This window comes from Telmatherina bonti, assembly GCF_933228915.1.
Source record: "Telmatherina bonti genome assembly, chromosome: 1".
Lineage (NCBI taxonomy): Eukaryota > Metazoa > Chordata > Actinopteri > Atheriniformes > Telmatherinidae > Telmatherina > Telmatherina bonti.
The window spans coordinates 31,128,773-31,146,250 of record NC_136619.1 but is presented as its reverse complement, the minus strand read 5'-3'; the positions used below and the strand labels follow the sequence as shown (position 1 = coordinate 31,146,250).

General features: G+C 39.3%; 1 protein-coding gene across 1 annotated transcript in view; it reads left to right on the top strand.

Annotated features, from left to right (window-relative positions):
* Positions 1 to 1,226: 1,226 nt before the first annotated feature.
* pcdh9 (protocadherin 9) overlaps positions 1,227 to 17,478 on the top strand; it is a gene marked incomplete at both ends in the record, with an annotated part of 200,191 nt that continues 183,939 nt past the window's right edge. The window contains one exon of the mRNA XM_079238331.1: positions 1,227 to 4,262. Coding sequence (XP_079094457.1) covers positions 1,227 to 4,262 — 3,036 coding nt within the window. The remainder of the gene's footprint in view (positions 4,263 to 17,478) is intronic.

Genomic DNA, 17,478 nt, shown 5'->3' with positions numbered 1-17,478 from the left:
TTGTGTCTGCGTGTGGTGATAATTGATGGAGCGCCGTGAACTTGAAACATGACGGGACACGAGTGTCTCTTCTTGCATTCACCTCGTCGGCGCCTTCACCTTCACAGGTAGCTGAAGACAAACAGAGAGAGAGAGAAAAAAAAAGAGGAGGAAAACACCGGCTTTTTTTTTTCAGGAGTGAACCGGAGATGAGCATTGATTTTCGGACCCTTTTTTCAGCAAGGCGCCACAAACCACTGAGCACCTTGATGTGTCTGCTGGACGGGCGACGCTGATCACCGCAATCCCTGCAGGTCGCACACTTCGTCCCTGTCCATTCTGTCCATTCCTGAAGTTAAACGGGGAGAAAGGAACTGCGACACGGGCTATGCAGCCTCTAATTTACCCCTGCTTGTGCCATCAGCAGCTTTTACCTCAAATCTGTTCTGTCTGACTCTGACTCCTCTTACGGGGCAATTATTTTGTGTTCTTCTTCTTCTCTGGACCCAAACGCAGATCTGGCAGAGAAGGATCTCTTTACCAGAATAAACTGGCATACATCGGCAAGACTATGAGCTGACACACTCCAGTTTTTTTTTTTCTCCTTCGCTGCAAAGGATTTGGGTATGTAGGATAAGAATAGCTTTCAGTTGCCCATTGAATTCAACATCTGACTGAGCTTACTTTGTAGGCATCATTCATGCGCATCCATTCGTTTAGAAACTCACACACAGCGTAAGCTCTTTCATTTGAGCAATTTAAGTGTGAAATTAATAAGGCTGTGTAATGTGTTGTGAAGTTTTTTTTTTTTTTTGTCCTGAGGGGGGGTGGTGTTGAAAATTCTTGGTGACCATAAAATGTGGAAGATTGAGAGAGAGAGAGAGAGAGAAAACAGGCATTAACATCTGCTGTGAATTGGCTGCTTTCTGATTTCTGTGAATGTTTGATCACATTTTCTTATGGTTAAATTTCAATATAAAATCATTTAAAAACGTCAGAGTGGATGAAGCAGTTGACTGTGAGAGGTGGTGGGGGGGGGGGGGGGGGGGGGGGGGGGGGGGGGGTTCTTGTTAAATGCAATTACTGTTCGTGTTCAAGTTACTTCACTGAAGAGAAACTCTGTTATCTATTCATAGGTGTGTTTGTGGAAGATTCATGCTAGCGCACGCAAGGAGTCACTGCCTGTAACAGCGCCGCACAGAAAGAAGCCGTTGATTTGTGAAGGCTGGAAACACATTAACACTGTCATGGATCTAAAAGACTATTACCTGTTGGGTGCCCTGCTTGCCTGCATATGGCTAGATCCTGCAATAGCTCAAGAACTAATCTACCCCATCAGGGAGGAACTGCAGGAAAATGTCCTCATTGGAAATATACCAAAGGACCTAAACATTTCCCACACAAATGCTGCCACTGGAGCAAGTGCTAATCTTGTGTACCGACTCGTCTCCAAAGCAGGAGATAACCCACTGGTCCGCGTTCTGAGTAGTACCGGAGAGATATTCACCACATCAAACCGGATCGACAGGGAAAAGTTGTGCCCTGGTCCCTCGTTTGAGGACAGCGAGTGCTCCTTTGAAATTGAAGTGGTCATCCTGCCTAATGATTATTTCAGGCTGATTAAGATCAAAATAATTGTGAAAGACACAAATGATAATGCCCCCATGTTCCCTTCCCCTGTGATCAACATCTCCATCCCAGAGAACACCCTCATTAACAGCCGCTTTGCCATTCCTTCTGCCACTGACCCGGACACTGGCCCCAACAGTGTCCACAAATACGAGCTGATCAACGGGCAGAGTGCCTTTGGCTTAGACATAGTAGAAACGCCTGAGGGGGAGAAGTGGCCCCAGCTCATTGTGCAGCAGAATCTGGACAGAGAGCAGAAGGACACGTATGTGATGAAAATTAAAGTAGAGGATGGCGGAAGTCCACAGAAATCCAGCACTGCCATCCTTCAGGTTACTGTAACAGATGTCAACGATAACAAGCCAGTGTTTAAAGAGAGTCAGATAGAGGTACATATACCAGAAAACTCCCCCATTGGCACATCTGTCGTGCAGCTCCAGGCCACAGATGCAGACATAGGAGCAAATGCAGAGATACGTTATGTATTTGGGACTCAGGTTTCTCCTGCTACAAAAAGATTATTTGCATTAAATACAACATCTGGCTTAATCACAGTGCAGAGACCTCTGGACAGGGAAGAGACCGCTATTCATAAGCTCTCTGTTTTAGCCAGTGATGGCAGCTCAAGTCCAGCCAGAGCTATTGTTACCATAAATGTGACTGATGTTAATGATAATCCACCCAATATAGACCTGAGATATATAATCAGCCCCATTAATGGCACTGTTTTTCTCTCAGAAAAGGATCCCATCAATACCAAGATAGCCCTGATCACAGTGTCAGACAAAGACACAGACATAAATGGCAAGGTCATTTGTTTTATTGAAAAGGATGTACCCTTCCATCTCAAAGCTGTCTATGACAACCAGTATCTGTTGGAGACATCTGCACTGCTTGACTACGAGGGAACAAAAGAGTACAACTTTAAAATTGTGGCTTCAGACTCTGGGAAGCCGAGCTTGAATCAGACTGCCTTGGTGAGAGTGAGGCTGGAGGATGAGAATGACAACCCGCCTATTTTTACTCAACCCGTCATCGAGCTGGCCGTCATGGAAAACAACAAAAGAGACCTTTTCCTTACTACTCTTAGCGCCACAGATGAAGACAGCGGGAAGAATGCAGAGATAGTTTATCAGCTGGGGCCAAATGCATCATTTTTTGATCTGGATCGAAAGACGGGGGTCCTGACTGCATCCAGGGTTTTTGATAGGGAGGATCAGGACAGGTTCCTCTTCACTGTTACGGCAAGAGATAACGGCACGCCCCCTTTGCAAACACAGGCAGCTGTGATTGTAACGGTGCTGGATGAAAATGATAACAATCCTAAGTTTACACATAACCACTTTCAGTTCTTTGTGTCAGAGAATCTTCCTAAATACAGCACTGTGGGGGTGATAACTGTGACAGATTCAGACGCAGGAGAAAACGCTGCTGTCTCTCTTTCTATACTGAATGACAATGAGAACTTTATACTAGATCCGTACTCTGGGGTGATAAAATCTAATGTGTCATTTGACAGGGAGCAACAGAGCTCCTACACTTTTGATGTTAGAGCTGTGGACAGTGGCAGGCCTCCTTGCTCCTCAGCCGCCAAGGTGACCATCAATGTCATCGATGTGAACGACAACACCCCCATCGTTATCTACCCCCCTTCCAACACGTCTTTCAAGCTCGTGCCTCTCTCCTCTATCCCGGGATCTGTGGTGGCAGAGGTGTTTGCTGTTGACGGTGATACAGGAATGAACGCAGAACTGAAATACACTATTGTGAGTGGGAACAACAAAGGTTTGTTCAGAATTGACCCTGTCACGGGAAATATTACTCTGGAGGAGAAGCCAACGATAACTGACATAGGCTTACACAGATTAGTGGTCAACATCAGTGACCTTGGGTATCCCAAATCACTCCATACGTTGGTGTTAGTATATCTATATGTCAATGACACGGTGGGCAACTCATCACTTATCTATGACCTCATCCGGCGCACTATGGAGACCCCAATTGACCGAAACATTGGTGAAAGTAGTGAACCATATCAAAGTGGTGACTATTTAACTATAATGATAGCCTTTGTAACTGGGGCCTTAGTGGTGATTATTGTCATCTTTGTGACTGTGCTGCTGCGCTGTCGCCATGCTTCCAGATTTAAAGCTGCACAGAGGAAAAAGCAAGGGGCTGAGTGGATGTCGCCCAACACAGAAAACAAGCAGAACAAGAAGAAAAAACGCAAGAAAAGAAAGTCCCCCAAAAGCTCACTGCTCAACTTCGTCACCATCGAAGGAAACAAACCCGACGATCCAGCCCACGAGCCAATCAATGGAACCATCAGTTTGCCCACTGAGCTGGAAGACCAAGGGATTGGGCGCTTTGATTGGAATGCCACACCTACCACAACCTTCAAACCCAGCAGCCCAGACCTGGCTCGACACTACAAGTCTGCTTCTCCGCAGTCGGCCTTCCACCTCAAGGCCGACACACCGGTCTCCGTGAAGAAGCATCATGTGATTCAGGAACTCCCATTGGATAACACATTTGTTGGAGGCTGTGACACCCTTTCCAAGAGATCCTCCACGAGCTCCGACCACTTCAGTGCCTCAGAGTGCAGCTCCCAAGGAGGGTTCAAGACGAAGGGGCCCATGCACACCAGACAGCAGGTAAAGGAGCACTTTTACTGGTCTATAAGTACTGCCTATAACTGCCCTGTTCCACAGTGCTGAAGTGCCAGTCTAGATTAGGGACTCACTATAAGATTCTTTGAAGCAACAGAAAAGAGTGCTGAGACTTACTGCTTCAGCAAATTTCACTGTTTCCCAACTTAAAAAAAAAAAGAAGAAAAAAAGTAAGTTGAACATCTGCTTGCTTATGGAGTTAATCCTGGGTTTGGAAGAAATAATCATAAGGAGTTTTGTCTTTAATATATATTTAATTCGTATTTAACAAAAATGCAAATGGGTGAGTGATTGCCTTGCCTTACTTTTTCTCTTCAGCACCCAGGTTAGATCACTGGTAAAATGTACCCTACATAACATTAAATGTGACTCAGTGTTCTTTGTGAAAGAAACATTTTTTTCTTGCCTATCTACTCAGATAATCGTCCTCATCGCAGCAAAAATGCAGCATACATTAAAAAAAACAACAACAAAAAAAACAACTTACTTTTCACCTCATAAAACTGACTGTATTCATGTTTTTATTTTGTTTGTTTGTTTCTTTATTTTGCTGTGTATTGTAATATCACAAAAGCTTTTGTAACCTTTTCAACACCTGCTGCAATAACTACGGTCAATAATTAGTGTGCTGCAGTGGTATTGTGAATGTCACTGTAGGCTTTGCCTCATCATCTAAGCTTGAATTAAATGCCTCCTCTCAAATCACAGTAGCGAACTGAGTGAAGCTCATCTGGAACTTGATACACATCCAATTCAAAAAGGATTAGCCAATAATGAGCCTCAAATTTCAACATAATCCATGCTCCTTTTTTTAAAGCCTTATTAATTTTTCTGCTAATAAAGCACCACTACACAACACACAGTTCTAATCTAACGGAACACACGTGGACAAATACAGGGAGCAGTGGAAGCAGAGGATAAGGCAGAGTGCAGGGGGGTGGGCGACGGGGAGGGAGGCAGGGAGACTGTTGTCAGTGGGTCAGGCTTGACGGGTGGTGGTACTGAACCTTTAGGTGGCACTGTTGCGCTGCATGGCACAGCCTGGCACGACGCCAACCTGCAGTGGAATGCAAGGAAGGAGAAGAAAAAGAGTGAAACCTATGTTAGTGTTCTTAGTGAAGTACTCTGGCCTAATGATGCAGAGGCTGCACAGGGAAGATTGATAATGGCAGTTAGAGATGTGAGTGATAAGATCTATCCGGAGGAGAGAGTGGAATTACAGGGGTGACACTGTGCGACTCCTGTCAGTGCATACCTCCGGGTCACTGCATCTGGGGTTGCATTTAATGTGTGTCCGTGTGAGAGGTAGCAGTCAAAAGAGGCATTCAGTGTGGCGTCATTTGCTGTTTGTGCGTGTGTGTGTGTGTGCGCTTGGTGATGTGAGGGAGAGAGAGAGAGAGGGAGAGAGAGAGAGAGAGACGAGGTGAGGCATTGAAATGGGTGCCGGTGGTTGCGGTGGGTGAGTTGGGGGCAGGAGGGGGCACACTGTTTCAGTCCAAGAGGGGGACACATGAGATATGACACCCTACTGTAAGCACAACTTCATCGATTTGCTCAGTCATCCCACAATTCTTTGCAAGATTTATTGGAATCAATAGCTCTGACAAATGATTCAAAGAAGCACACAAACAGAGGCGATGTGTTCTCTATAGTGCCACTGACAATATACACTTCTGCTCACACAGCTCTATGGTTTGATTCATATTTTCTGGGGTACTTGTGTATGGTTTAAGTGTAATTCATCCACAAAGGGAGGGTTGAAACGTAGCCGAAGTCGTGCCTCAGTGTAACCCAGCAGTTCAGTTGCCAATCTCGCCATCTTTTTCTAAAAGCATCTCTCTTCAGAACCTCAGTTAAAGATATGTCTCATAAGCATTATAACCTTCTAAATTCATGTAATGTACAAAGTTCAAGTAAAAACATGTATTTGTGTCTTTATGACACAAAATGAAGCAAGGATGATGCGATTTGATATGTTCAGACTTATGTATTATTTGATCAAAAATGACTTTTCTGCATTTGCAGCATTATTAACTTGCAATTTCTCTGCAGATCCTCAATGAGCCCATCTAATTGGTTCTTGATTATAATTACTTAAAAAACATAAAAATGACAAAGCTTCCAGCTCATACTTGAATTTAAATGGCAGTTATTGATCGTGGGTAAACATTTTAACCGCACTGACTACAGGGACATGTGACATGACACTGAGGCTTTGCTATCAGTGTCATTGCTTCATTTGTATTTCGATTGTTTACCACAATGCCAACCATTTGCATTGACATGTGCATTTCACTCCCATTTCATGAGGACTCATGAATAGATGACTGGTGAGTTCAGTTCAGCTTTAGAATTCTATCTGCTTATAAAATAATATAAATATGAGCATTTCTTTCATAAAATGACTCAAAACCCAAAAACAAATACATATAATCTTTGAGTGAAACGTAAAGTAGGCAACAGATCCAAGAGGTAATACCATTAGATTATCATATCAGAGTCCCTGCAGAATAGAGGCGCTTTAGAAAAAGATAAGAATTGCATTATTTAAAAAAAAAAATCTTTTATACACATTGTTAATAAAAATGTGTCAATATGATTTAAAGTTTTTTATTAAAGTAATTTTTTGGGGTTGTAAAATGTGAGTTGATGTAATACAGTAATACTGCAGCCAGTAGGATGCTCATTTGTGGCACCATATAAAGCATCACAAAGGCAGATGAGAAAATAATGACATTTAGCAAATACTGTTCGGTTTGGGTGTAGCCAGCCAGCACCAATCATCCGTTGTAGCCTGAAGTTAACATGAAACAAGCAATTAAATGAAAAAGTATGTTCAAGAGTAAGAGACACAAAGCTGGGGGAAAGGCTTTTAAGACTGACCTCTTCTCTTAGATTTGAAAAGCTATTTTCTTCCCGTTTTCAAGTGTTGCCTCCATGCAACATCAGCTCCAATCAATAACAAAAGAAACTGATTGATTTGAAAAAAAAGAAAAAAAAAACAAAAAGCAAGTGGAGAGAGAAGACATTGAGAGCAACAGAAAAGCATGACCTTCAGTGGTATCTCTTCAGAGTAAAGAACATGTAGGGAATAGTAATAGCAAACTTCTACAACAGTGCCATCGCAGATAAACGCCTTCTGCAATCAGCTTTATATGGACCCTAACTTTGCTGATAGCAATAGAAGCGATCCTTGCCTACCCATTCTTTTTTATTTTTTTTTCCTCACTTATTATTTACCCTCTAGGGACCCATATTAGTGTAAACAAGACTGGAGAAAAAAAGAAGTATGAGAACACTGTCCTAGTTTCACAAGGCAATATGAGCATCTAAGAAACCAAGTATAATTATCACCATTAGTCTTACTCTCTTGCTGTCAGAAGGCTTAGACATCTATGTGGTTCTCTATCATAACATGAACCCAGTGGCGATGCATGTGCTGTACATCAGATCCCAGGGCTCATGTTATCAACACACTAACATGGTTAACAGCAGGGGTGCAGGGATTGCTAGTAATCACTGCAAAAGTGTACGAAACTTCATGAATAATCGATATCAACCCTATTTTGAATTCGAACTGTAAACTGTAAATAAATTGCACAGTAAATGGGAAAAAGTGGGTGTTGATAAATTCATGCATAAAGTCATCTTTCTGATACACAAGATGTGTACTTTTTCTCCTCACTTCTCTTATGGTAACACAATAATGTTAGAAAATACAGTCATGTGCTTAAAGTGTCTTGTGGATTTTTCAAGCATATAACTTGAATACCTCATGTGAAAGGCTTGATCTGTGTTTTTAGATTTTTTTTGTCTTTTTTTTTTTAAAAATAAATGGCAAGAAACATGCCTACACCGTTCATCTACAATTAGCTTAATGTCACATTGCTCTTATAAACCATTAAACACGCCTTAGATCTGGGGGCAGGGAGTGTTGCATCTTCTGTGTTGTGTAGTTATGTACAGTGTACTTTTAGCACATTCAGACCAAATCAACACGGCATATATATATATATATATATATATATATATATATATATATATATATATATATATATATATATATATATATATATATATATATATATATATATTTATATAAATATATATATATAAATATATATATAAATATATATATATATATATATATATATATATATATATATATATATATATATGTATATATATTGTGACCACTGCAGTAAAATATATATCTTACAGCATTGGTGACAAATAAATGGTAGACTTTGAAAAGTTACAGTTGATGGAGTACTCAGATTATAGTGCATAAAATGTGATAAAGGCCTGTGGAAAGGGAAGAAAAAAAAAGTGCTGTTGTCTTGTCGTACGTTTAATGAATGGACATTCTATGCAAACAGGAGTTTATACAGACCATTGTAATTATGGAGCCTTGGGGGAGTCGTCCTTCTTGTGCAGGTTCATTTGCCTCATTAATAAGGGGATTAGTAGTATGTTCGGGGGCTGATGGTGGCAGGAGAAGTTTGAGAAGATTAATGAACTATGACAATGTTGCACCTGAGGGGAAAAGTCTGTTGCAATATCTTCTGGGTTGTGCTGACACAGAGTTTGGCAGTATGAAAGAGGAAGATGGAGAGAGGCCAGCGATTGTTGCCGACTGTGATCATACATCCTTCTCCCCAGCTATCCTGTCACTTAATCTGGGTACCGTACTTGTAATCTCTCATACTCTATGTGTCCTTGATACTTTTGATTAATGATGCTCCAGTAAGCGTAAAAACTTAAAGTTTTCTTAAAAATAAGGACACCAACTCGCAAAAGCCCTGTTTACATTCATAAATAAACTAGACAAACACATGTAAAGGCTCTAGTTGAACCAAAATATTTCTGATGTATTTAATAACTCTGCAAACCAAAGGCAGAATGCCTGACTACTGCATCCTCCTAGTAACCAGTCCTTAAAACAAATGTAGCTGTCCTGAGATAGTAAGCCAATAAGTCTGCAAGTGCAGACTTCTATCAAAGCTTTAAATCATCAGTTGAAGATTTTCATGACTTTTTACTGCAAAAAACCTTGTGCTTCTCTTAAAAAACTTGCCATGTACTCCGTATCTACCAGGGTAAGAGGAAATGAAATGTATGCTGGGCTACACTAAAGTAGTGGATTTGCGTTGTACTACCACAGTACATTATTAGCCCAAAGGGGATCGCATTTTGTCTGTACAAAATAACAAAATAAATCAGAGCTCCCCGTCGGCACACTGGCTGAACTGGGAAATTCATTTATATGTTTTTTTTCTGTCTTTTACTTTCTCTGTGTGTCGAAAAATGAAGTACTACTGATTTTAATACATTTATTTGCAGCATTTTTTTTTTTTGGCTTTTTCTTTGTTGTTGGTAACAGCCAGGGGTAGCCTAGCCAAAACACAGATGATGGCAAATTACCAGGAATTATCAATTGCTTTCTTTTTCTTTTTCACTCATTTGATTATTATTTATGTTTTGAAAGTGTGTTCATGGCACGTCACGACAAATCTTTCCTCACTGTACTGTTTTCCTCTGAGAAACATGTCCAACATTTTCATCGTGACAAATATCGCGTCATATCAAAACATCTTATCTGTGATGTTTTCCTTTTTGTGTTCTTTTGTTGTTTTGTTTAGTGTCCATCACTTTTGGCTGGCAAACCAATTTATCTCAGCTTCATTATTCATCTCTACAAATGCTCAAAGCGAGCTGATTGATGATCACTCTTTAGGTGGTTTGCTTGGTGACATTAATGCACAAAAGTCGCTGTGGCTTTTGTGGGACTCACATTAGTTGATCCATCTCTGTGTTTTCACCAATCCACAAAACATATCTCCTATTTTCCAAAGGCAATCAATCAAGTCTCTTTTTTTTTTCCAACACCGCATGATAAAAATAAGGCAAACTGCAGCTTAAAACACCGACTAGAAGGTATCAACACCTCATTTCGATTCTTTCAAAATATCCCTAAAACTAAGAGTAGAGGGTGGAAGAAAATGTTTCTTGACTGTTTCCTTGTCTACAAAAAAAAAGCTCTATATAAAGATGAAGTTTTGATGCTACTTCATTGTTTGACTGCCTCCCCTCTTCCCAAATCCCCCCACCCCCCCACCTCCCCACCCCCAACCCAACAACCCAACTCCCTTTTCCATTCCTCACTCGACCCTTCCACCCACTCCTCTTCCTCATCTCCAGCCCTAATTTTTCACCCATGTTTATCAGGGTCAATGCAGTTACATAAAATGTTAAATCACCAAGGGTGTGTTCACCTTTGTATTGTGATCCTTAGTGACATATGAGGGGGGTTAGCAGCCAAGTCTTCTACCTGTTTTTTTCATCCTCTCTCTGTTTATTATTAGAGGGAAATGGGGTGCGTGGGTAAAAGATGGGAAAAGTACTTCTGTTTGTTCTGACCAGAGGGAGACCTTGTCATTGGCTTGTTGTGTTAAATAACACACAGAGGCTGCTGCTGTCTCTAACGTGTGCCAGTGTCCAGAGTAATAGTTGTGATAATGGCATTGCCAGCCAAACACCCCACCCCAACCCCAACCCCAGCCCCCCCATCCCTGCAGCAAAGAGCCACACTTGACTTGAAATGTGACTGCCATTGACTGCATTGCCACTGAGCCCCATAGCTCACAAAGACTGTGTAACCCTCATCAATGTAAATCTTTCTTGTATATATGAAATGTTTCATGTAAATTGAACTCCTGGTAATCTTGCCTAATGTGCTGTGTTAAACAATAATGGGCTTGTTTTATTTATTTATTTTGATTTTTTTTGTGCTATTTATTTGCCCTGCTTTCTTCTTTTCCTTTTTTTCCCCCCCATTGCTGGGTATACATTAATTACATCTGAAATAAACTCTTACAGTTCTTCAGTACACTGCAACCTCTATTCTGTCTATAAAAGCTTTATCTGAACAGTGCTATTCTACCTTTATAATTTCATAATAAATGTTTGAAAGATTGTTCCTTTCCTGGTTTGAATTTGTCCGTTTGCTCTCCTTTTTTTTTTTTTTTTTTTTTTTTTGACAAGAACTTTATGCATAAACTGGGATTTGTTTCAGTCACACTTCCATGTGTCCACCAGTTCTAATCAGCATTTTCCCACAAAGAAGTGCTTGAGCTGATGATACTGCCAAGTTGTGTATTTTGAGAGGCAAACAGATTTTTTCTGGTATGACTGATCTGTTATTTTAAAAGCAGAGCACCCAAAGACACAGATACAGAGCACACTGTAATTTACTTTCAATTAAATATTCACGCAGAGATGATTCAACAAAGCTCATTTGGTTGGGGTGGATTATTTTCTTTTCATTTCTGAAGGGTCACATAAACACATATTGTCTTAATGTTCTGTATGCAGCTTGATGCCAGACTGAGTGCCGAGTGAAACTGACCTAAATTCATGAATGTCAATGGGATCAAGTTGGCAGCTCTTCTAAAGCATCTGATGCTGAGGGTTTTATTCATATTTCTTCTTAGCCTAGCAGCGAAAGACTGGTTTAGATTTTGTAAAGTCTGCTCATTGTTAAGTATCCTCCTGCCCAAATAAGTGAGTTAATTCACCGCATGTAATATATGGGAGACATAATCATTGGTATTTAGTTTATATAAAAAGGTTTTGCGAACCACAAATTCAGTAAAACCTGTGATAGTCCAGTCAGATATTTATGAATATCTTCTGAAGTAAAAAGCACATATTTGTGTTTTCTATTTACCTTTTTTTTTCATGTTTTTTGCTCACTACGTTAAGTCGTTTCTTTTTTTATTACAAAGTTACACAATCCATGTCAAAGTAAGTAATTCTCTCTTCCAGAAGGCACTGCACCAGCGCTGTCAAAGGCTGGGTAGGTGGTGTCTGCATCTGCATCTGTGCGAACCGTTTGACACTATGCAGACCCTACTGTGGTCCATTTTATGTCAGATGTTCCGAAGCTTCACATGCACATTGTTTCTGGTGGGGATAACGGCAAATTTCTGCAAAGTCTCATCGCAAATCAAATAAATATCAAAATGCAGATAAATCAGACAGAGAAATGACGTGACACACACGCACACACAGAAATCTCTATTGGGCTGTTTTGTTTCAGACTAATATTTCGGACCGATTAGATTATCAGTCAGAGCAGATTAGGCCTTTTGGGACGATGGAACTGCTTAGAAAGACAGAAGCCTCAAAGGAGTCTCTCACCCTGAAGGGGATAAAATGTGTCAGAATATGCAATTGAAGAAAATATTTTTATTCTTTTTTTTTCTTTTTTATATCATAGTATGTAATTGTATTATAATTGACCTTTAAAATTAAATTGTGAATTTGTAAGAGAGCAGAAAATGAGCTCTCAAAATGTGATACTCCCTCTTCTTCTCCATCGCTTACACTGGAGTGGCGAGAAGAAGTAACCTCTTCACAACCTGAAATGACCAGAAATTTATCTGTAGAGTTGTTGAGATTTCTCACAAAATGATTTTGCACCAGAAGTTTTAACTGTTTTAAAAACAAATATCTTTACAGTATATCCATCCAATCTTTTGTGGCTAAATTATCATAGCACAACACACAGTAACTTCATAAAGCAAGTTACAATCAACAGAGGTATAAAAAGATCTTATAAAATGATGATCCCAGATTCTGTTTGTTGTTGTGCTTTAAAATGGACTCCCTTTGTGCCGAGTTTTAATTTATTTCTGAGGTGTTGAAACCAGCTGCAATATTTCACTTAATTACATCTTGACATGAGCAGCAAATGAACCATAAAAACTTCAGCTGCATCATAAAATTATTTACTCCGTTTTAAGCAACAAGAATTTCCAAAGTCATACTATCATCATCATTATCATCATCATTATCATCATTACCGGAACAGTCGCCATAACAACCAGTAATAAATTCATTTATTTTTTGGCAACAGTTAATTTTTTTTTTTTTTATCCAGACAGTTTCATTTGGTAATCTCCTGCTACCTTTCAGTTAAAGAAGTATAGATATGTCACGTCTTCACTGGTTCTTGCAGGGAGGAAGGAGGAGGGGGAGGTGTGGATTTCAAAGTGCCACACCAACACATCTATGGAAAGTAGGCCTAACTCAGCTTAATCTGTCCACTCCATTTGAAAGGCAGAAGCAGAGCTTAGTCTGCATTTGAGTGAGGAGGAGGGGAGGGGAAAAAAAGGGATAAATAAATAAATATAGGCTTTAAAGTTTGACCTCGTCTATACGGTCACTTTCAAAAAAGCTCTGTGTACTTGCTGCCTGGAATTTGAAACCTGACTTTTGACCTGAAATATAATCATGTTACCCATCCTTTTCAAGGTGGTGGCTGTGGGGGGTACAGTAAAAGAAAAAAAAAAAAAAAATCATAATATTATGATGCATGTGCTGCATTTCTAACCATTACATCTAAATCTATTGTCAGTCTTATTTCATATTTAGCACAATCCTGAATATGATGGTAAGACTGTAGATTAGGGGGGAATCTTCGAAAATGCTGTGCCATCATTGAATTTAGCGGGGCAGCTGTACTTTATCTCATGCACAAAATATATATGCAAGCTGACAGTGCTGGAGATGGTCTCAGATGTCTGGTTATTGAAAGACTGAATAGTCAGTCCTTTTTCCCTGCACATCATTTCCTCAATTAATATGCCAGTTGCACAATGTAACATGCAGGTTTTGCCAATGAAGACGCAATTAACAGACTGCGCATGAAACAAAAGTCTTGTCACAGGCAAGACTGAAGCTGAACCGCTCAAGCAGCCACATGCAATAAATTCTACAGTCTTTTCATATTTATTTATTTTTTTTGGTTCTTTATTTAATAAAACCTGTATATCCACCAAAAGGCAGATTTATAGACTTATAACCCTCATGTTCACATTTTTCTGTTATACAATTTTGTGATTGTGGTATTGAGTGCACATGACAGAGCATACATCCTCTTAAACAATTATCCACACAAGGATGATGTCACATGCCTTTTTAACCTTGTTTGGATGGAAACCAAACTAATTCAAACTAATTTCCTGGTCCTCCACTAGCATCGTACTCAAAGCAGCACTTGTTTCATTATCTGTAGCCACTGCACTTTAGTATGTGTGGCAGTAGAGGTGATTGTTAGATGAGCCATAGATGGTCAAAAATATTGTATGACTCACTTAACAGTGGTTGAAGAAGTTTTCCAATTCTTATGTAAAAGTAACAATACAACAAGATAAAAATACTCCTTTTTAAGTACTACTTCTCGACGGAAAATGTGTCATATTTTTAAGGTTTACATAAGTGTCAAATTTAGTGATATTCAGGAAGCATAAAAAAAAAGATGTTTTTATTTTCCCCCCCCTTGGCATATTTGCTCATTGAAGTAGTTGAATGAACATAGATGGATAAGTTACACTTCTCCTGTGGAAAATTGTATAGGCTCCAACTGTTTATTCACACAAGAAGAAATACAGTAACTGCACATTTTTTGAAGCACTATTGAACTCTACTGAGACGTTGAAGAGACTTCTATTGTGCTAAGAAGATTAAGGTTCAAACAAAAAAGGCCTCTTAGAGACTTTATCATCCTTTTTTTGTTGCACTGTGACATTATTTTCTTCCCAGTCATAAAAGTTGTGATTATTTGTAAAAGATATTATTATATATAAATATGATTTTTTTTGTCTTCTAAGATATGAAACGTTTCCTGTAGCCTTATTATAATCTATGATTTTCAGATATTGTTATTAAAGTATTGATGCCTTTTCATAATGAAAAAAAAAAAACAGTACATTTTGATTTGTGCATGCACAATAGAGGAAGATGCATGAATATTTGTTTCACAGGTTTTGAGAACAAACCTGTTTAGACAAAGAGGAAATGTGCTTGTGATTAAAAATGCAAATTAGGATCAAATCTCGTGTCAAGTATTTGCTTCAAAAACTGTAAATCGACCAAGTGTTAGTGTGTGATTATTCTTGAAACCCGATGAACATGAGTAATTCATAAACAAAAAGCAGGACTAGCCATAGGAATGCAGCCATAGCTGTAATATCTGAAGAAAAGGGGACTTTAACAGGATGGGATAATCACTAAATTAGTCATCTTCCGCTTGAAAATGAATCAACTTTATTTGGCTCGTCCTTATTTAATATATATATATATATATATATATATATATATATATATATATATATATATATATATATATATATATATATATATATTTTTTTTTTTTTTTTTTTTATTCTCATTATTTCATAGGTTGATGCACGTACTGTCATATTCCCCTCTAGTAACAGCGTGGTCTACTTCTACTAATACTTTCCCGGAGCGGTAATTTTCCTTAACTAGTACAGTCACTCATATTTTCCCTGTTGGGGAAACAAATGAAGAAAGGTGAGTGCATTTCTCCGACTGAATCCCCAAATGTGTTTGACTTCATACAAAGAGAAAAAGCATTTTCATTTTCTGCCTTAACCGTCTGGAATCTGTCAGGACTGTGGTGAGTTATACACTGATGCTGCAGGGAGGGCCAGGCCCGTCCACTGTAATGTATGTGTAATCTTTATTGAAAGAAGGCAGAGTGGTCATGCCACTGGGAGCCTGAGGCAAATGTTACTTTTCTATTTCCCCTTATTTTCCAAAGGCAGGTTTACATTTGTAGACAACTGCAGACTCAAAAACACAATGGGTAAAAGGTTACAGGAGTGAACTTTTGACTGCAAGGTTGCTCGGTCAAGTTTTGGACGGTCGTGATAAATTGGACGAGGGGAGAGAAACCTCTGCTGAGGTGCCCTTAAGCAAGGCACTTAGTCCCCTTTGTTACGGTGGGATTTTTCAGTGTGCAAGATTGCTGTTAGATTGATTCATTGGGGTAAATGTATAAGAGCAGTGCAACACTTTCCTGGAAAAGATGTGTGTTCAGCAAATCAACTCTGTATTTTAAACATGGAGAGGTGTCAAAAGTAAATGAGCCTTTTTCATTTTCATATTAACTAACATAAGGGACTAAATTCACGCCAAAGAAAAGTCAGGGAAGGCTATATTCATACCAAAGCTGACTACTGATCTAGCCAATGGTTGAGGTCCCTGGTGGGGATTTAGAGTTCATCCATTCGACCTTGGTGGAAATATATGTCTAACCCAAAAACCCACAGCAGCAGTTGTTAGGCTGGTCACTGATATGCAGCTGCTGGTATTTATCACATCAGTACCTTTACATACACAACTTAATATCTAACTAAAACATACAAATAAAATTACTTTATTATTTGATATGCAAGGTAATACATCAAAGATGCAAAGAAGCCCCAACATGGGAGCACTGTAAATTTAAAGGTGGCTAGGGGGTGTGAATGGCGGCTGACTGATGCTCAATCCCACTCCGGGTGCTATTTTTTAGCCTTGCTGTGCTGATGGTTAGCAGAGCCAGATGATTCAAAGAGTTGCCTTCTCATTGCTATTACATAGACCTCTCAATTATCAGCGTTGAGCTCTCGCTGGTTAGATTGCCTGTCTTACTAAATGTCTACGATCATCTGATCTTCTGATATTTAGATTCAGCTGTCATGAGACTTGGTAGTTGATTACACAAAGATTCTTACAGGAAGCATGTTAAAGGTTAAATGCACTATTTTGATTTTATGGGAATCGAGGAATATTTTCCATGCAGTGTGTACTAGCATTGACCAAGTTAAAAATGGTGGAAACACCGCATGATGTCTGATGTCTTAACCGCGTAAAGCCTGAATGGATATGATCAGTTTTCTTCCAACAAAAAGTTGCATGAGCAATAAGTTTATGTTCCCATTTCCCTTTCCAGAGGTGCCCTTGAATTGCCACATACACACACACACACACACACACACACACACAAACACAAACACAAACACACAAAACAATACAGAAAGAAATGCACACAAAGTCGCCTTTTCCCAGATGAAAGCTTCGCTGCTTTTATCTTAGCACTGGAAGAAGTTTGATCTTGTGATTGATTGGTTGCAAATCAGTAAATTAATTCTACATTCCACCTTTAAGTGATGCAACAACACATTAATTGGTTTAAGCACTAATTACTAATATGTTTACTTAAATCTATGTCATAAACAAATTTCCTTCGTTGCAACAACAGAGAGAAACGACATTTGAAAAGTTTTTTTTTTCTTCTTTTTCTTTCTTTTTAGCAAACAGTGCAACGGGGGAATTAGTAGCTTTA